This window comes from Mizuhopecten yessoensis, unplaced genomic scaffold (genome assembly GCF_002113885.1).
Source record: "Mizuhopecten yessoensis strain PY_sf001 unplaced genomic scaffold, ASM211388v2 scaffold4805, whole genome shotgun sequence".
In the NCBI taxonomy this organism is placed as follows: domain Eukaryota; kingdom Metazoa; phylum Mollusca; class Bivalvia; order Pectinida; family Pectinidae; genus Mizuhopecten; species Mizuhopecten yessoensis.
In genome coordinates, this window is record NW_018405730.1 from 1,131,931 (window position 1) to 1,154,163 (window position 22,233).

The following is a 22,233-nucleotide window of genomic DNA, read 5'->3' on the forward strand; positions in this document are numbered from 1 at the left end:
GAGAGGGAAAATGAGTTATGTGTGAGGGTGGGAGGGGGGAGGGAGGAGAGAATAAGAATATGACATAAAGGGAAGGAGATGGAATAAGAGTTGAGGTGTGAGGGTGGGGAGGAGTAAGGGGGAGAGAATACGAGTATGACATGAAGGGAGAGAAAATTAATAAGGGTTGAGGTATGAGGGTGGGGGAGGGGTGGAGGGAGGAGAAAACATGAGTATGGAATAAAGGGATAGAGAGATAACAAGAGTAGGGGTGTGAGGGTGGACGGGGGTATAGAGGGGTTGGTGTTGTCGAGGAAGGAGAGAACAAGAGTATGGGATAAAGGGACAGATAATGAAAGTAGGGGTGTGATGGCCAGGGAATAAGGGGATAGTTGAGCTAAGTCTGTGTCCCAAGGTAGGTACAGGAAAGTGGGAGAAACAGCAGTATCAGAGATAAGGGTATAAAGGTTGAGAAATGATATAGGGGTTACTGGAGAAGGGATTAAACGATAAAGTATGGTAGAAGTGAGGACAATACTTACTCAGAGTCCCGTACATCTGGCAGACTTCGATGAAGTGATATCATGTCACTAGCATACATATTGAAGGCGTTGTTTTGCCAACCATCATCATATTTTTTCCGTTCTGTTGGCGAAAGTTTTTCCTTGTCAATCACTACTGCTTTTCCATTCTCCCCTGTAACAGAAAGACAAATTTAATTTAAAAAAACAATTCTGGAATCCCCTGGTCAAATGACTTACCTCCATGTCCTTCACCTATTCAAATAACCTCACCACAAAAAATCCTTGTTTAAAACTTGACCTTCAAAACAATTTTGTTGCAAAAATATAATTGAATAGCTGTTGTCTCAGGACATTAAATGTCAGTGTGTTCAAAGTTTTTTCCCCTTCATAACAAAATAAGGTTTATCCTAAAATAGTATGTCAATCATAACAATGTTATGTGAACAAAGTCAATTGTAAGGAAATGCAAGCAGACGTTCCACCTAAATATAGCCCTGTAATCAAGGAGGACCCGACAAGATCAAACTAACAGTTGTCAAAGACACAGTAACAGCCAGGGCTGAGTCAGACAGCATTGGTCATTGTGTGGCTAATTGGAAAAGATTAAAAACACCATTTGGATTAATTTAATTGTGTGTTGGTCCCCGTAATTTTGTTTATTGATATGTCTCGATAATTAGTGAGGAAGTTGTCAGACAAAGATGGCATCTGTCTCTTGGTCTTCCTCACTAGCATCTATCAAATCCTCCGGACAGATTCAAGGGAGGTAACAACTCCCACTCTGTCTATTTATAGACACACCTGTTTGTTATCACAATCACATGACAGAAGAATTTTCAATGTCCTATATATACCGGGTATGTGTAAACGCAAGACAGCATCCAGGGGAGATAACTCCAGATGTCTACACACAAATCAACTGTTCCATGGTGACCTGCCTACACTAAGGCCAAATAAATTTAATTACTTGGTTTTCAGGCCAACGTTCACTGTGGGCATTACCTTGTATTTTTATAGTTGTGTAGAGACCCGTCATAGAGCAAGCCTCCGAAAATCCCCCCACGATGTTCCAGACGAGAATCACGAACCCCCAAATCCTTATTTTGTACCGAAATGAGCGCCATTTGTACAAAAGACTAATAAGTCATAATCATTTCAAGGCTTGCCTGTATATCAATCCTTATCTTTATTCAAATGTTTTCGGGATTGGGTGACTAACGGGTAAAAACAAAATGCGGACCAATTTTCCGGATTTTTTTTAAAGACGGCGGCTGGTGTATTCCCTTCTTTTTTTTAATTATTACTTTCACGATAAAATCGGCAATGCGGTGCCCTAAAATGAAATGCGCGCGGGCCTGAGAACCAAGTAATCAATTTGTTTTGCCCTTACAATTACTACAGTCCATATCTGACTTTTCAGTATTAGTTTGTAAATATCTATTGTTTCTAGTATTAGTCTCCCTGTGTTGCACTGTGTCTTGTCTACAGTGAACTATAAACACACTAGTCCAGCTAGTCCTTACCACTATTTAATGGTCCTTTAGTAGTCATATCAGTTTTTGCTATTATAAATAGAACCTTTCTGACAATGATGGATACCACAATAAAAACAAGATCATCCTGTACACTAACGCTGAGTTTCCATTACGTTTTTGTGAATTGGGAAACAAGAATTTGACAATATAGCGACAAGGATCTGACGTTCAATTTCACATTTAAGCACATTTCGTTTGCTGGTGAATAAATGATCACAATAAAATTTTACTCGATACATAATTCGAAGGAAAAATAAATTCTGATAAAACTTATCTCTGACTGAAGAGATTTCTCGTCAGAAATTTATACCAAAATCAACCCCACCTTTAAAGCAATGGTCCTAAAACAGCGCCAACAGTAGTTTTATAAAGATGATAACATTAAGTACAGGCAAAATAGTATACCTGAGGCAATTACAACTGTCGTTTAAACCAATTTTTCCTGACCTCTGACCCCACATATATTATTCACTGTGACCTCTGACCCTGCATGTATAACAAACTGTATAATACACATATTCCTGGCTACTGATATCTCACACACATACAAAATGAATCTTGTACCATAATCCTGATCTCCGACACCAATTGCTGTAAAGTATGTTAAACAGGAGCACAAATTATCACTTATCTATTTTAATTAACCATCAAGAAATTAATTAAATTATAATATTTCTGTCATGTTTTAAATATTTCACTTCTATCTTATTGAGATAGGATGTGTAGAGGTACGGAAATGAACAGTAACGGTTTGACAATATAACATAATTATTCATTCATTTCAGTTTAGAAATTTCTCAGTATATTGCCACTGAAAGAATCACTTTCCATAATTAGCTTGTGAATATATGTGTTTATCATACATGACTTGGTAGCCTGTTAAAAGATGTAATGCTTCATGTTACCACAGTAGACACTTATAGTCTGATGTATGCATCATCGCTGACATCGCTATGAAAACTTTTACCATAAGATAGGGCTCCAAATATTGTAACGCTTTCTTATACGAGACAGCACAATAAGAATTTGTATATCTATACAAGATACACTATGGAGACATCTACATCAGCCAAACAAATACCTACATGTGCTACAGCAATCAGAACGTAACAGTACAACTCGGATGTAGTGTACCATTTAGATATCCTCTACAAACACAACAAGAATTGTCGGAGAACACAATAGATTGCTTAATTAATAGAAAACATAAAAAATAAGTAGGTCCAAAACTGGTGAAATATTTTAAGAAAATGCATTTTTTTTATCCTGTTTGTCTTCCTTGTAGCAATGTTTGTCTGCTCAGAAAACTCTGTTCAAAAAGTCACACCTAAGGACAGATGTTGAGTGCTATATATACTAGTATATATTGTGAGTTTAAACACTTCTGACCAAAGCTTACACCAGAATCTTTGTCATAAAACATCAAATCTTAAACATGTAAAAAAAAAAAGGTTTAGTTCGAATGCACTTCATTGATCAACATTAGACCCCTACAGAACCTTATCACCCCAAATATCAACACCCTAGTGCAAATATTAATGGTCGTATTAAAGAATATCAGTTACATAGAAAAAGGTTAAATGCTGACGAGATGCGACTTAATAAGCAATCCAGTGTTCCTCAAATAGAGACAATTTAGAAACAGTTGACCTTTCACCAACGGATTCCATCGATGTATTTATAGCATACCCTACGCTGACATATCTCTTCTGCTGAATGTTTGTCGACATCTGATAGAACTCTTGCAAAAGCTTCAAAGTTTTTGATTTTTCTGATCACAATATATACACTAGATTGATTTCAACAATTCATGTGTTGTTTAGTACCCAATGAATGCAGTGCAAGTCAACAATTCGAAGTTTGTAGTCAGTTTGTACAATATTAGTACATGTAATACAAGTTAAAATTAGTGGCCAAAATGTTAAATGCTGAAAACACATATTAGACTTCAGGATCCTGTATACCAATGCTAGAAACTGTAGCTAAAAAGTATAAGAAACTTGCTTTTTCGGCATTACAATTATAAGATATGATAAATCAAACCAAAAACCAAACCTTGTGGGACTTTGTAAGTCGGGGACTCAAACCTTTCATCTCAAATTGTTACTGTCGCTCTAACCACAGACCTACCTGGTCAACAGAAGTGTCCCATAGCTGTCAAACTTCCCTCATTAGGAGGGGGACTCACTCATTTTGATCAAAATTTACCAATCTCCCCTGAAACTCCCTAATTGCAGTGCAAACTCAAACATGCTCAAAATCTACAGCCTGTGGTCAAATGATCTAGTTACTGAAGGTTGTGTGTAATGACCATAACAGGTGTGTCTGAATCAAATGGATGCTTTCTGGAGTTAATTTGATGCATTAGAAAGGAAAGATAACTGAGCAGAGCAGTTTCAGTCGCATTTCACACACTTATAAGCCCCTCACTGCAAATGTGGAATGAGGGAGATCTCACTGAAGATTTAAGAGGTTGGCACCTATAGTGTCCTGACCCAAAGTTCGTGCTAGTTATATATCAAAAGCAAATTTCAAGGGAGGAAACAGTATATATAAAATACCAAGGGAGGTTACTGTATATGTAAATTACCAAGGGAGGTTACTGTATATATAAATTACTGAGGGAGGTTACTGTATACGTAAATTATCAAGGGAGGTTACTGTACATGTAAATTACCAAGGGAGGTTACTGTATATATAAATTACCAAGGGAGGTTACTCCATATATAAATTACTGAGGGAAGTAACTGTACATGTAAATTACCAAGGGAGGTTACTGAATATATAAATTACCAAGGGAGGTTACTCCATATATAAATTACTGAGGGAAGTAACTGTACATGTAAATTACCAAGGGAGGCTACTGTATATATAAATTACCAAGGGAGGCTACTGTATATATAAATTACCAAGGGAGGCTACTGTATATATAAATTACCAAGGGAGGCTACTGTATATATAAATTACCAAGGGAGGCTACTGTATATATAAATTACCAAGGGAGGGTACTGTATATATAAATTACCAAGGGAGGCTACTGTATATATAAATTACCAAGGGAGGGTACTGTATATAGAAAGGAGGCAATAAAAAACAAGAGGCCCATGGGCCTTAACTGTCTCCTGAGTCTATAGTATTTATTTTTGTTGTTGAAATATGTACCAATTTGAGTAAATAATAGTATAATGTTAACTTAACTTTGTCAGGACCATGAGCTGATCATTCCTAGACCAATTTTAAGTGAGATCGGCCTATTAGAACTTAGTATATAAATTACTGAGGGAGGTTACTGTATACGTAAATTATCAAGGGAGGTTACTGTACATGTAAATTACCAAGGGAGGTTACTGAATATATAAATTACCAAGGGAGGTTACTGTATATATAAATTACTGAGGGAAGTAACTGTACATGTAAAATACCAAGGGAGGTTACTGTATATGTAAATTACCAATGGAGGTTACTGTATATATAAATTACTGAGGGAAGTAACTGTACATGTAAATTACCGAGGGAGGTTACTGTATATATAAATTACCCATGGAGGTTACTGTATATGTAAATTACCAATGGAGGTTACTGTATATATAAATTACTGAGGGAAGTAACTGTACATGTAAAATACCAAGGGAGGTTACTGTATATGTAAATTACAAAGGGAGGTAACAGTATATATAAAATACCAAGGGAGGTTACTGTATATGTAAATTACCAATGGAGGTTACTGTATATATAAATTACTGAGGGAAGTAACTGTACATGTAAAATACCAAGGGAGGTTACTGTATATGTAAATTACAAAGGGAGGTAACAGTATATATAAAATACCAAGTGAGGTTACTGTATATGTAAATTACCAATGGAGGTTACTGTATATATAAATTACTGAGGGAGGATACTGTATATATAAATTACTAAGGGAGGTTACTGTATATATAAATTACCCATGGAGGTTACTGTATATGTAAATTACCAAGGGAGGGTACTGTATATATAAATTACCAAGGGAGGTTACTGTATATAGAAAGGAGGCAATAAAAAACAAGAGGCCCATGGGCCTTAACGGTCACCTGAGTCTATAGTATTTATTTTTGTTGTTGAAATATGTACCAATTTGAGTAAAAAATAGTATAATGTTAACTTAACTTTGTCAGGACCATGAGCTGATCATTCCTAGACCAATTTTAAGTGAGATCGGCCTATTAGAACTTAGTAGCAAAATAGCGGCCATGGCAGCCAAATTGTATTTCTGATTGACCCGAAAAATAACAACACTTTGTCAGGACCATGATTCGATCATTCCTACAAAGTTTCAGTTCAATCGGCCAAGTAGATCTTTACTTTAAGTTTGAAATAGTTTACCAAAATGGCAGCTGTGGTGGCCATATTGGATTTCTGATCGACCTGAAAAATAACAACACTTTGTCAGGACCATGAGTCAATCATTCCTACAAAGTTTCAGTTCAATCGGCCTAGCAGAACTTGACTTTAAGTTTGAAATATGTTTTCAAAATGGTGGCCGTGGCGGCCATATTGGATTTATGATTGACCTGAAAAATAACAACACTTTGTCAGGACCATGAGTCGATCATTCCTACAAACTTTAAGTTCAATCGGTCCAGCAGAACTTGACTTTAAGTTTGAAATAGGTTTTCAAAATGGCGGCCGTGGTGGCCATATTGGATTTCTGATCGACCCAAAAAATAACAACACTTTGTCAGGACCATGAGGCGATCATTCCTACCAACTTTCAGTTCAATCGGTCCAGCAGAACTTGACTTTAAGTTTGAAATAGGTTTTCAAAATGGTGGCCGTGGCGGCCATATTGGATTTCTGATCGACCCGAAAAATAACAACACTTTGTCAGGACCATGAGGCGATCATTCCTACCAACTTTCAGTTCAATCGGCCCAGCAGAACTTGACTTTAAGTTTGAAATGTAAAATGTTAACGGACGACGGACGACGGACGACGGACGACGACGGACGAAAACGGATAGCAATAGGTCACTTGAGCTAAAGCTCAGGTGACCTAAAAAACATTATGCAGATTATAAAGATTACATTAGCGGTGTGTATTTCGTCAGCCTCAGTTTTAAAATGCATATATACTTGGTTTAAACAATATTTATTTCATATACATCATATATGATAAGTACACAGGTTAATAGGAATATTAATAGGATCTGGCAACAAGATGTATACTTGTGTTTCATTGCAATTTTAGAGATTTAAAAGCCTTTGGTTCCCATGTTGATTAATAGTTTACATTATAAATGAATGAAGGTGTAATGTTTTATCCATATTCTGTTGAAAAGTTTCAAAATGTGTTCTGTACAGTGGATAGTAAAACAATGCACTTTACTTTATCTAAGAATTGTAACTTCTATGAACCTTATGAATCCATCTTAAATTGGACAAATGTATCACCATTTAACGAACTTTACCATCATAAAGTGTGTAAATTTACATTTGTTCGATTCCTGGCCTTTCTGAACCCCCTAAGGCCAGATGATTGTTACCAGCATTTAACGATCATGTCAGGTGCTTAACGAGCAAAACTGACATGGCTGTTATGTTTATGGGATTTTAATTGGATCGCCTTGACATGTTTTAAGCAAATTAGTTACACTTCAGTCTAACCCTGTATAGAATTGTAAATTGATCTGTTTAAATGATGATGAATACATGTATGTTCAGTTCTAAATGAGTTCCATTCTGTATGTATATATTTATACATAAATGTCTACATTGTATTTTCTATTACAATGTAACTACTACTGCATCATGATGTCTGACTTAAAGTCACAATCACTGTAGCTGTCACTTACCAAGACGTCATTGCTACCATAGTGCCATGCATTTCTACCATAGCGCCATGCATTGCTACCATAGCGCCATGCATTGCTACCATAACGCAATGCATTGCTACCATAGTGCCATACATTGCTACCATAGCGCCATGAATTGCTACCATAGTGCCATGCATTGATACTGTAGCGTCACTTCTAACATACTGTCATTTCTAGTGTAATGTCATGTCCTCATAGGTATCTCATAGTTAGGACATAAGTGGAAAGCCTCAGGCTAGTAATAATGTTTAACTCATTTACCCATGAAGACACATTTGAACTCTTCCGAATCAAAGGTTTGAAAAGTTCATTATGAAATTTCAGGGGTGAATGAGTTAATAAACAATTCATCAATAGATATTGGTCATGTTCGCATGCTAAAGTTACTGATAATACCTTGTCTGGACGGCTGAACTGTCACAGTATATACAAATTTGAGGGGAAGGTGTGAATTTCTACCATAATGTCATTGACACTATTATAAGAGTTTTGATGATCTGGAATAGACTGTAAGAGAGTTTCCTTTTTATTGTTCCCTTATTATGCATAGTGCATGTGCTGTAGTTTCTAGGTCCAGATGAAAAAGGTTAAGGAAAGACATCCCTGTCTACCTGTTGTAGATTGTATATGTGATAAACACCTGTTTAATGTGTTATACCAAGCAATACTGCTTGTAATCATCATAAACTACTGGCAATATAGGTCTATAAACACAGTAATGAACTGCAGTTAGCCATTCTTCCTGCAGAAATTTTTATTGTAGGAATTTGTTTTCAAATCTATCAAAGGTGACTTCTCAAAATAACATTGGCCTCAAGATAATAAAAAGGGCGATCTCTAGATCAAGGTACAGGGTCTCACTAGATCAAATCATGTAATCTCTCCAGATCAAGACTAGTGAAATTCTCTATAAATCAAGAAAAGTGTTTTCAATAGATCAAGATAGTTAATGATCTTTTTAGATCAAGATATATTGTAAGTGATCTTTTCTAGTGATACAGACAGGTGCTGTCTCTAGTTTAAGTTTAAAACGATTTAAATAGGGGGAATGACTACTGTCTCAAGACCTATTTAATACAGGTGATGATCACATGATATGCAACACAATTGCTTACTGATTTTTTTTTATACTAGTACTGCTTCTCTGAACAACAATTACAGTATTGCTGCTAGTGTTAAAGTACTGAACAACAATTCCAGTAGTGCTGCTAGTGTTAAAGTACTGAACAACAATTACAGTAGTGCTGCTAGTGTTAAAGTACTGAACAACAATTACATGTAGTGCTGCTAGTGTTAAAGTACTGAACAACAATTACAGTAGTGCTGGTAGTGTTAAAGTACTGAACAACAATTACAGTAGTGCTGCTAGTGTTAAAGTACTGAACAACAATTACAGTAGTGCTGCTAGTGTTAAAGTACTGAACAACAATTACAGTAGTGCTGCTAGTGTTAAAGTACTGAACAACAATTACAGTAGTGCTGCTAGTGTTAAAGTACTGAACAACAATTACAGTAGTGCTGCTAGTGTTAAAGTACTGAACAACAATTACAGTAGTGCTGCTAGTGTTAAAGTACTGAACAACAATTACAGTAGTGCTGCTAGTGTTAAAGTACTGAACAACAATTACAGTAGTGCTGCTAGTGTTAAAGTACTGAACAACAATTACAGTAGTGCTGCTAGTGTTAAAGTACTGAACAACAATTACAGTAGTGCTGCTAGTGTTAAAGTACTGAACAACAATTACAGTAGTGCTGCTAGTGTTAAAGTACTGAACAACAATTACAGTAGTGCTGCTAGTGTTAAAGTACTGAACAACAATTACAGTAGTGCTGCTAGTGTTAAAGTACTGAACAACAATTACAGTAGTGCTGCTAGTGTTAAAGTACTGAACAACAATTACAGTAGTGCTGCTAGTGTTAAAGTACTGAACAACAATTACAGTAGTGCTGCTAGTGTTAAAGTACTGAACAACAATTACAGTAGTGCTGCTAGTGTTAAAGTACTGAACAACAATTACAGTAGTGCTGCTAGTGTTAAAGTACTGAACAACAATTACAGTAGTGCTGCTAGTGTTAAAGTACTGAACAACAATTACAGTAGTGCTGCTAGTGTTAAAGTACTGAACAACAATTACAGTAGTGCTGCTAGTGTTAAAGTACTGAACAACAATTACAGTAGTGCTGCTAGTGTTAAAGTACTGAACAACAATTACAGTAGTGCTGCTAGTGTTAAAGTACTGAACAACAATTACAGTAGTGCTGCTAGTGTTAAAGTACTGAACAACAATTACAGTAGTGCTGCTAGTGTTAAAGTACTGAACAACAATTACAGTAGTGCTGCTAGTGTTAAAGTACTGAACAACAATTACAGTAGTGCTGCTAGTGTTAAAGTACTGAACAACAATTACAGTAGTGCTGCTAGTGTTAAAGTACTGAACAACAATTACAGTAGTGCTGCTAGTGTTAAAGTACTGAACAACAATTACAGTAGTGCTGCTAGTGTTAAAGTACTGAACAACAATTACAGTAGTGCTGCTAGTGTTAAAGTACTGAACAACAATTACAGTAGTGCTGCTAGTGTTAAAGTACTGAACAACAATTACAGTAGTGCTGCTAGTGTTAAAGTACTGAACAACAATTATAGTAGTGCTGCTAGTGTTAAAGTACTGAACAACAATTACAGTAGTGCTGCTAGTGTTAAAGTACTGAACAACAATTACAGTAGTGCTGCTAGTGTTAAAGTACTGAACAACAATTACAGTAGTGCTGCTAGTGTTAAAGTACTGAACAACAATTACAGTAGTGCTGCTAGTGTTAAAGTACTGAACAACAATTACAGTAGTGCTGCTAGTGTTAAAGTACTGAACAACAATTACAGTAGTGCTGCTAGTGTTAAAGTACTGAACAACAATTACAGTAGTGCTGCTAGTGTTAAAGTACTGAACAACAATTACAGTAGTGCTGCTAGTGTTAAAGTACTGAACAACAATTACAGTAGTGCTGCTAGTGTTAAAGTACTGAACAACAATTACAGTAGTGCTGCTAGTGTTAAAGTACTGAACAACAATTACAGTAGTGCTGCTAGTGTTAAAGTACTGAACAACAATTACAGTAGTGCTGCTAGTGTTAAAGTACTGAACAACAATTACAGTAGTGCTGCTAGTGTTAAAGTACTGAACAACAATTACAGTAGTGCTGCTAGTGTTAAAGTACTGAACAACAATTACAGTAGTGCTGCTAGTGTTAAAGTACTGAACAACAATTACAGTAGTGCTGCTAGTGTTAAAGTACTGAACAACAATTACAGTAGTGCTGCTAGTGTTAAAGTACTGAACAACAATTACAGTAGTGCTGCTAGTGTTAAAGTACTGAACAACAATTACAGTAGTGCTGCTAGTGTTAAAGTACTGAACAACAATTACAGTAGTGCTGCTAGTGTTAAAGTACTGAACAACAATTACAGTAGTGCTGCTAGTGTTAAAGTACTGAACAACAATTACAATAGTGCTGCCAGTGTTAAAGTACTGAACAACAATTACAGTAGTGCTGCTAGTGTTAACGTACTGAACAATAAGTACAGTAGTGCTGCTAGTGTTAAAGTACTGAATAACAATTACAGTAGTGCTGCTAGTGTTAAAGTACTGAACAACAATTTCAGCTAGTAGTGCTGCTAGTGTTAAAGTACTGAACAACATTTACAGTAGTGCTGCTAGTGTTAACGTACTGAACAATAAGTACAGTAGTGCTGCTAGTGTTAAATTACTGAACAACAATTACAGCTAGTAGTGCTGCTAGAGTTAAAGTACTGAACAACAATTACAGTAGTGCTGCTAGCGTTAAAGTACTGAACAACAATTACAGTAGTGCTGTTAGTGTTAAAGTACTGAACAACAATTACAATAGTGCTGCTAGTGTTAAAGTACGGAACAACAATTACAGCTAGTAGTGCTGCTAGAGTTAAAGTACTGAACAACAATTACAGTAGTGCTGGTAGTGTTCAAGTACTGAACAACAATTACAATAGTGCTGCTAGTGTTAAAGTACGGAACAACAATTACAGCTAGTAGTGCTGCTAGAGTTAAAGTACTGAACAACAATTACAGTAGTGCTGTTAGTGTTAAAGTACTGAACAACAATTACAATAGTGCTGCTAGTGTTAAAGTACTGAACAACAATTTCAGCTAGTAGTGCTGCTAGTGTTAAAGTACTGAATAACAATTACAGTAGTGCTGCTAGTGTTAAAGTACTGAACACCAATTACAGTAGTGCTGCTAGTGTTCAAGTACTGAACAACAATTACAGTAGTGCTGCTATTGTTAAAGTACTGAACAACAATTACAGTAGTGCTGCTAGGGTTAAAGTACTGAACAACAATTACAGTAGTGCTGTTAGTGTTAAAGTACTGAACAACAATTACAATAGTGCTGCTAGTGTTAAAGTACTGAACAACAATTTCAGCTAGTAGTGCTGCTAGTGTTAAAGTACTGAACAACAATTACATGTAGTGCTGCCAGTGCTAAAGTACTGAACAACAATTACAGTAGTGCTGCTAGGGTTAAAGTACTGAACAACAATTACAGTAGTGCTGCTATTGTTAAAGTACTGAACAACAATTACAGTAGTGCTGCTATTGTTAAAGTACTGAACAACAATTACAGTAGTGCTGTTAGTGTTAAAGTACTGAACAACAATTACAATAGTGCTGCTAGTGTTAAAGTACTGAACAACAATTACACTAGTGCTGCTAGTGTTAAAGTACTGAACAACAATTCCAGTAGTGCTGCTAGTGTTAAAGTACTGAACAACAATTCCAGTAGTGCTGCTAGTGTTAAAGTACTGAACAACAATTACATGTAGTGCTGCCAGTGTTAAAGTACTAAACAACAATTACTGCAAAGCTGCTTCTCAGAACAACAATTACACATTAGCGTGTCTGAAAACTACAACACAACTCTTAATCTTTCATCGTACACCTTATGTTAGCATCTCCTTTACTGTCGTGTGGCTTGTAAAAACTGAGGAAGAATGTTACAGACAGCTACCTTCAGTAGATTAATTAAAATCCCTTCCTTGTCAAACTTCTCCTGAACATATCCATTGAATTTGTCAAGTGATGCTGGTATAATTGTATCAGTCAGATTAAACAGTAGAACTAGATCATGGGACAGGAGTCGAGCCTAAATTAATATGTGATTGCATCGGGACTCGATCTGAAGTCTACAATCTTATCCTCGTGTGACAGACTCCATTCCTCCAGTCCCTGAACTTCAAGTAAGAAATTTGATCATGGAGGTTCATTAGAATGTCAAGATTCCCATATCCATCGATACAGAAGTTGATTACGAGATTCTTCTATGGACTCGAGTAGGTGTTGTTAAATGTCAATATCTGTATGAAGCATTTTTATTGATGAAATATAAGGACTGTGCTGAAGTGTGCCAACACTTCAATGGCGTAAGATTGCTGGGATCAATTAGTGTTTGTTAACTCAAATAAATGTTACAAATAATTCACGAAAACACAATGCTGTATTGATAAACACTTCACACAACTGATTGATAAAAACTTATACTGTATTAATTGCACTAGTTGATACTGTATTACTAGTAATAAACACACATTAATGTGATACTGTATTAACTGATAAACACCAATCATAATACAATGTTCTTTATTAAAACCATGAAATAATACCCTTAATTCCATTGGGTTCCGAGCTTACTGCAAACATACTTCAATTGACTTATTCATCCCGGAAATTTCATAATGAACCAATTATATATTAACCTTTGAAATGGAACAGTTCCAATGTGTCTGCGGGAGTGAATGAGTTAAGGTCCCTTTTACTCTTTTTCTTTGGAATACCTTTATACATTTCCTTAAATTTATTGCCAAACACCTTTATAATGACGAAACCTTTCCTGTGGTAATATAGCATTACTGAATAGTAAAACAGTAATACTGCACAGATGAGCACTAAAATTGTATACCGATAGACGGGAGCATTATATACACCATAGGATTATCTCAGCTTCAGCTTTACAACCAAGTTGATGTCGGAATTAAGACTACTTTTCGGACACAGTCTAACCAAACTTGACTTGGGTAATCAGTTTACTGCGATTGAATATGTGTGTGTATCACACCATAAACCACAGAACACTTAAACCGTCGCTGTCACTTACACGCCATCGCCCTGATCGCCAATCCATCGAGATTTGTGACCTGACCTGCACCAATCAGATTGCAGCACACTCATTAAATATGAATAGAAATGTCTTGTAATTAAATAATGTAGGGTTGTCTATGTGACAGAATTAGGGAGATAGCTGGCTGTAAATCGGCCCTGATTTTCTGATTCTGTTGATTGTCTATGGTAGGGAAAGTTACATCAAATAAATGGATGCACTTAGCAAATGAAGACAAAGTCACTTTTGCAGACTTTTATGGCGAATCGACATTATTTTTGTATCATTTGCAGCCTCATAAAACACGAAATACGAGCCCTGTGACTTTGTTGCCATGTCTAATAGAATTAGCTACAAATTTTGATTTGGTATCAAGGATGTGTGCAAAAATTAAAACCATAATGATTTTTTCCAGGATTGAAACTTCAAATATCTGATCCTACTGTACATAGTTAGTGCTGTATTGGGTTTCATACAAATGAGATTCACATTCATGTAGTAGTCTTCTTTAATTCTGGAAAATTCAAAATTCTTATCTTGCCTCTTCTGAACATGATGTCTGACCTAGTATCTGACCTCTGTTGATATTTGCTGACTGTTTTATAGACATTGGCAACTTTTTTTTAACAAGAGGCCCAATGGGCCTGCATCGCTCGCCTGGTATTAAGCTCACACTTGTAACCTTAAAAGTGATCTAGAATAAAGCTACTGGCAAAATATCAGTATTTATGACTATAGGTCATTCAAAAGAACCTGTTAAAGGATTTTAAAACATTTAACCCCTGTGACCTTGAAAGTCGAACAAGGTCATTACGTTGAACAAACTTTATAGCCCTTCATCTCTTCATCTCAGCATGAAACTTTCAAAATATTACCACCCTATAAGCTAGACCTTTTGTTTATTGAAATGAAGTCATTTAAATGTTTATACATATTTTACTAAATGTGACCTTAAAAGTGTGTCAAGGTCATTCAAATGAAAAAGCTTGATAGCCCTTCATCCAAGCACGCTTTTATTCAGTAGAAGTTGTTTAAAGATTTTTTGACCCATGCGACCTTGAATAAAGGTTAAGGTCATTCATTTAAAAACACTTGGTAGCCCTTCATCCAAACATGCTAATGGCCAAATATCATCACCCTGGGCATTTTGGTTATTCAGTAGAAGTCAATTAAAGCTTTAAACATATTTGACCCCTGTGACCTTGAAAATGGGTCAAGGTCATTCATTTGAACAAACTTGGTAGACCTTCATGCTAACATGCTACTGGGCAAATATCAACATTCTGGGCTTCATGGTTATTCAGAAGAAGTCGTTTAAAGATTTTGAACATATTTTACACCTGTGACCTTGAAAGTAAGTCAAGCTCATTCATTTTAACAAACTTGGTAACCTTTCATCCCAGCATGCTCCTGAACAAATATCAACATCCTGGTCCTTTTGGTTATTCAGAAGAAGTTTTTTAAATTTCTTTTTTAGACAATTGACCCCTGTGACCTTGAATATGAGTGAAGGTTATTCATTGGAACAAACTTGGTAGCCCTTTATCCCAGCATGCTACTGGCCAAATATCATCACCCTGGGCATTATGGTTATTCAGAAGAAGTTGTTTAAAGTAAAATATTGACGCCAGATGGTTGAAAGACGGACGCCTGACGGACTACAGACGGACGACGGACACCGCGCCACGGCTTTGGGCCAGGTGAGCTAAAAAGAAGCTTTATACCACATACATTTGCTGATAGTTTGCAGATATTTGCTGACTGTTTTACAGACATTTGTTGACCATTTAACAGAGTTTTGCTTAATTATTTTACAGCTTAATTTGCTGAATGTTTTATAGATATTTGTTGACAGTTTCACAGAATTTGCCTAACTGTTTTACAGACAGTTGCTAACTGTTTTAAAGATATTTGCCTGAGAGTGTTCAGATATTATATGACTTTTTAAAGACTATCATACAAACATTTGCCTGAGAATTTTTCAGACATTTCATATCGATGATTATTTCCCCGACTGTTTTACGGTCAATGTAAATACAGGTTGTTTTACAGACAGTTGTCAAGAAGTTTTGCAGATGTGTTCTGACAGTTTTACAAACATTTGCTATTTTTTACAGCCTGATTGTTTAACAAACATTTGCCTGATTGGTTAACAGCTAGTCCTTTGTCTGATAAGAAATTCAAAGAACAGGAACAATATTTTACATAAACTGTTCACTACAAGTTGGAAGAACTTTGACTCAGAAAACTCTACTTAGTCTTTACTTTATGGTACCTGAACCATGGAGACATTTTAGCTCCCATCTTACTTATTTTAGCACACCAACATTTTAGTGCAATATCAGATTTTAAGTTTATAGTTCATCAATGAATAGGTGCAGTGTAGACAATATACCGGTAACACAAACAAATATACAGAGACTTTCATAATGCAGTGTTATCATAAATTGGTGAAATATTTAAAGTGCAAAATATGCTAAAATTTGATTTCTGCCAAAATCTGTTTATTCACAGTACAAGTTATAATATATATACATGACAATTCCGTATCACAGATATATATCATTACTATTACCGCAAATACAAAAGAATACAGCACATGCATTTTTATCCACTACAGAAAGAAAAAACACATTGTATATGGTACATATCAACGAAATATCACAAATGGAATTGGTTGTACACAATTATCTTTTATCTGCAATATTTACGTTTATATTTATAAATAATAACATGTTACACCATTATCATATGAATTCCAGCCTCACTCTGGGGACAGTAGATAAATTCTGTGAGTTACGCGTCTGTCGGCTGAATAGTCTGGCAATCGCAGTTAACACACACATGTGTTATGCTGAATTCTGAACTCAATCCAAAATTTGTTTAAATTGACCCTCTACTGCATATACATCAAAAGTCCTCATGGCAAAGCGATATCCAGCAGTATTGGATTTTCTGGCTCTGCAAAACATCTGTCATTGCAGGATAGCTCTAGTTTGCCTCCAGTTCTTACCTAATCCTTTTATAGTTTCTTTATTATTTATCAAATTTGACTGGTCGTGAGTCTGTGTTATATATAAGTCAATCCATCACAGGGTCCTGGTGCCCACAAAGCTGGCGATTGGCCTTTAGGGAGGAATATATCAAACGTAGCATTACACGCCAACCCCATCCTCCCACCAACCGAACCCCCTACATCCCCCCCACCTATTCGCCCCCCATGTGATCTCAGAATTATTACATATCTACGTAATAAAAAACATTTCAGATATGTGCAGTTTCAATGTCTTTTGTCATGCACAGACATGCTCAGGCCTATGGGGATCAGTAATTTAGGTATATGTACGTACGTAATGTAGACTAGTCAGGTTACCCACGTCCTTTACATAGCTCTGCACAGATCAGTCATACACATACCTTAGATAATGTCTGCTCCGAATATGTATAGAGTGTAAAACACATCTATTACAAATTCCAGGGGACCTCTGATTTTAGCTAATTATATAGAGTTGGATGTTCATTCCATTTCAGAATATTTTATTGCATTGATTTAATTTACAAAAAGGAATTTTGAGCAACAGGCAAAGCTAAAAGTCCTCTCCTGATACACCGCGCATACACATCAGATTACTGAAGCTACAGAATCACAGGAATGTTATTATTGATTGTACTAATTGATAACATTATGTAGATTATAATTGTACTAATTGATGACATTATGTAGATTAATGTGGTTACCTATAGCTACAGCTACTGTACTAATTTAATCTTTACAAGAGATGCTATTAGCATGAGCCACGGTGCGTTCCACGTGAGCTGGTGGCCAGCACAGACGAATTGTCCGTTACAGGGTGCGTTCCACGTGAGCTGGTGGCCAGCACAGACAAATTGTCCCGTTATAGTCAATCACGGTATTATTCAGGATATACTTCCTTGCCAAACCATTCTGTTATATCTGTTAAACTTAACACTCTTGCCAACAGGCAACCGTAATTCTCTGAAGGATAAACAAGATCTTAGTTTTTATTGTACACAGTAATGTACTCTATGTAGAACACATTGATTATAAGGGTCTGGTTTACACAGGTTTCTGTGTAATGGTCTTGTTTACACAGGTTTCTATGTAACACAGAAAGTAAGGCCGCTTACAATATATTATATTATGTTATATTTGCAGTCTACAATGACATTTTCACAAAAACCATTGTCCCCACAAGCTGGAGTAAATACTCATAAACTGACAAAATAGAAAGCTATTCTTTAAGCAATGTACTAAATATTTAAACTTAAAAAAGTAATATGACGTAATTTAGCTTCATTTTGACGCATAATCTGGAGGAATACAAGATGTCCTTCAGGAGTTGTACTAATCATACCACATACCATGCAGAATTCTGCCAAGTACCGATTGTATGGTATACGAGTACCGACATGAGAAGGGACATTTATCATAGTTAGTCTACAGCATAGGGATACATACAGCAGGTCTCTTAGACATTTATCATAGTTAGTCTACAGCGTAGGGATACAGCAGGTTCCTTTAGACATTTATCATAGTTAGTCTACAGCATAGAGATACAGTAGGTTCCTTTAGGTATTTATCATAGTTAGTCTACAGCGTAGGGATACAGCAGGTTCCTTTAGTCATTTATCATAGTTAGTCTACAGCATAGAGATACAGTAGGTTCCTTTAGGTATTAATCATAGTTAGTCTACAGCGTAGGGATACAGAAGGTTCCTTTAGACATTTATCATAGTTAGTCTAAAGCATAGAGATACAGTAGGTTCCTTTAGGTATTAATCATAGTTAGTCTACAGCGTAGGGATACAGCAGGTTCGTTTAGACATTTATCATAGTTAGTCTACAGCATAGGGATACAGCAGGTTCCTTAAGACATTTATCATAGTTAGTCTACATCATAGGGATACAGCAGGTTCCTTAAGACATTTATCATAGTTAGTCTACAGCGTAGGGATACAGCAGGTTCCTTTAGACATTTATCATAGTTAGTCTACAGCGTAGGGATAAGGCAGGTCCCTTTAGACATTTATCACAGTTAGTATACAGCGTAGGGATACAGCAGGTTCCTTTAGACATTTATCACAGTTAGTATACAGCATAGGGATACAGCAGGTTCCTTTAGGCTTCCATGATTAAGTGAATGTTCTAAAGTACTGTAACAATTTAAATGATTTTTCTGTTCGAAAATTTGTATGCGACAAAAACTGGAAGGTGCCCTAATTTGTACTTAAACCCACAAATTCCTTAACACGAAAAGAGCAAGTTCACTACGTATCAGCCGAAGCTAACTAGTTTACTAGATTAGGGACAATAACAGTCTTTACTCTCCACAAAATAATCCCAAAATAGATAAAAGACTAGGTTTGAGCGTTTTTTGTTTAGCCTTTCAACAATTCTGTGGCGTAAGCTGTCTTTTTCGACCAATCAGATCAAAGCTAAGTCATCAAATATACATGAATTGGTTCAGTATAATCAGATAAAAGCTTAAACATTTATTGTAGCACCGAAGACTATGTGACCTGTTCCTGTTGTGACAGCTAGCATGGTCACGTGATACACACATATAGTGACAGTGTGATGTTTTTTTTTTTAGTAACTGAAGCTTATCGAAGCAAAACATGTTCAAAATTGGTCCAAATTAACGTAAGCCGCATACAAATTTCAATACATATATTATGTACTACATTTTGAAATGAAGCTTTAAAGCTGTAACTATGGGATCACAAGATGACCTAATGATTAATAAATTAGTACCAACCTGGAGCATTCGGGTCGACTTCCTGACGATTCTGTTCCTTAGGTATGTATTTTAATGGTTTTTCTTCCACCCTTTTCACTTTATTGGGCTTAGGTGTTCGTATGTTCTCCTCGTTCTCCTCCTTCATAAAACTGTTACCCTGATTATTCCCCTGATTATTCCCCCCCAATTCCTCGTGAATTTTCTGTGCTAGGACTCCTCTATCAACAGCGTGGAGTCTGTCATTGTGGCCATTATCGCCCCCGAACTCGTGAGCCGGTATGGCCCGGTGATCTACAGCAGCTTGGCGTTTGTGAACATTTCCCTGACTTCCATTAGAATCTACATCATTATAATTCATAAGAACTACCCCGAGGAACCACAGGGCGGGGATCGTCAACACAACCTTGGCAATCAAACTCCTTCGGCGGCGAAAAAAACTCGCCATCTTGTATCACACTCTTAGAAAAAAATTAATCCAAGAATAAACAGCAGATCTGGAATCCTGGACTTGCAAATATTCACTACCTCCTAGTCTTCATATTTAGGGTCCAGGCAACTGCAAAACATTGATAAAATCTGACATTTAAAATAGATATTTAATAAAATATAGATCTGAAATTTAAGATGTACAGTTGATGAAATATTTGAATTTCATAGAGAAAAAAAATAGTGTAAGTGTGTAAATATTCTGCATGCAGTAGATCATGAGTGCCATTACAGACGAAATGATCTGTCCCTACACCAGTAAAATACAAGGAAGAAAAAATTATAAAATAATGAAACTATTTTAGATGAAGTGAACTGTCATTTTACTAATGAAATACAAAAAAGAAAATAACTATACAATGAAATTCTACGTAAATGATGCTCTTGATTTAAATTCCAAAAAAATCATTTAATACAGTAAGTTATCTAGTGAATCTGTCAATCTCCAGGGCAGCTTAACTATCTCCAAACAGACTCCCCTGATTCAGAGTTCTTATAAATAAAAGAAATAAAACAAAGTAAGACTGACTACCAGACAATATATTGATAAGACAGTTCGCAGTATAATGGAATGTAACTGTATAACAAAAGTTACGACATGCCAAAATATGCAACTCCTTCAAACAAGTGATATGATCGGAGGGAGAAATATTGGCATGTTTTAGCTAGCTGTTAAAGATATTATGTTGGTTCAAGTCTGACCTAACTAATGTACAGTCATATCACACCACAGCAATACCGATACTGTGAAATCTCTCACGTAATAAAATATAGAATGTAATAAATTCTTGACGTTTGTCTGTGTTGATGGCTGCAGTACATCTGTTTATGGCCAAGAGCCCTAAGAAATAGGAATTTTTATCATATATATCATATATATAATGATTTATATTCCAATTGTTGATATAGCTAGCTCTTGTAATAATCTATCTATATTAGCCTATATCGGGTGTTATAATCTATCTTGTAATAATCTATCTATATTAGCCCATATCAGGTGTTTTAATCTATCTTGTAATAATCTATCTATACTAGACCATATCGGGTGTTTTTATCTATCTTGTAATAATCTATCTATATACTAGACCATATTGGTTGATATCGCCTCCTATATCTGACACCATCCAGGTATAATACTATAGCTGAACCAATTTTTCAGTCCAGGTCCCCTTAAAAATTTCAAAATCTTTCGTTTTGATATTTTGAAGGAAACATCGTTAGAGACAACATACAAAAATCTCTAGCAAATGAAACTTAATCATGGAACTAGATGATATATACCTGCAAAAGATAAGGAACACAAAAATTAAAAAAAATTGCAGAAGTTAACAGCTGGGGGAGATAAACGTATACCTAGTACAAACTTAATGGGAAACTTAATTTTTAATGGAACATAATCTTTGACAAAAAGGTTAACATATGACGGTTTGCACACTTTATACCATAAACTGTTGGCCCTACACTGGTAAAATCAGTATTCGCCCAGTGTTACTTTTGCCTTTCATATTTGATTACAATGTTTATTATGCTGTCAGTTTGAATGACAAATTCGCCCTCATTACAGAGGGCAACGAAGGCAAAATAATATTGATCAGTATGAAATGATGTTACGTAACTCCTGTATAACGTCAGTTTTATTACCGTGTCACAAACCGGCAATATTTGTGCTGTTATACACTATTGGAAACTTTATGTTGGTGAGAGAAAACGTTTTTGTTATTTGTTTCCGATAAAAAAATATTTTGTATTTTTCTATGTCATATGAGATAACGAAACTTGTCAGGAAGCGTCGGTAGAGCCTGTCTTTTACGGAAATTTCTGAATTCATTTCCTGTGTCATGAAATAGAAACTCCTTTATAATTTCAGCCACATATGTAAATGTTTTCAAGTGTACAATGTCATCAAGT

The 22,233-nt window shown here is 35.8% G+C and overlaps 1 protein-coding gene across 6 annotated transcripts in view; it reads right to left on the reverse strand.

Annotated features, from left to right (window-relative positions):
* The window catches only part of LOC110449732 (polypeptide N-acetylgalactosaminyltransferase 5-like), a 211,184-nt gene that overhangs the window by 51,958 nt on the left and 136,993 nt on the right, over positions 1 to 22,233 (reverse strand). For all 6 annotated transcript variants that reach the window (XM_021496784.1, XM_021496787.1, XM_021496786.1 and 3 more), the window contains 2 exons: positions 19,858 to 20,395; positions 522 to 675 (listed from right to left, as the gene is read on the reverse strand). In XM_021496784.1, coding sequence (XP_021352459.1) covers positions 522 to 675; positions 19,858 to 20,284 — 581 coding nt within the window. In that variant the 5' untranslated portion in view covers positions 20,285 to 20,395. The remainder of the gene's footprint in view (positions 1 to 521; positions 676 to 19,857; positions 20,396 to 22,233) is intronic.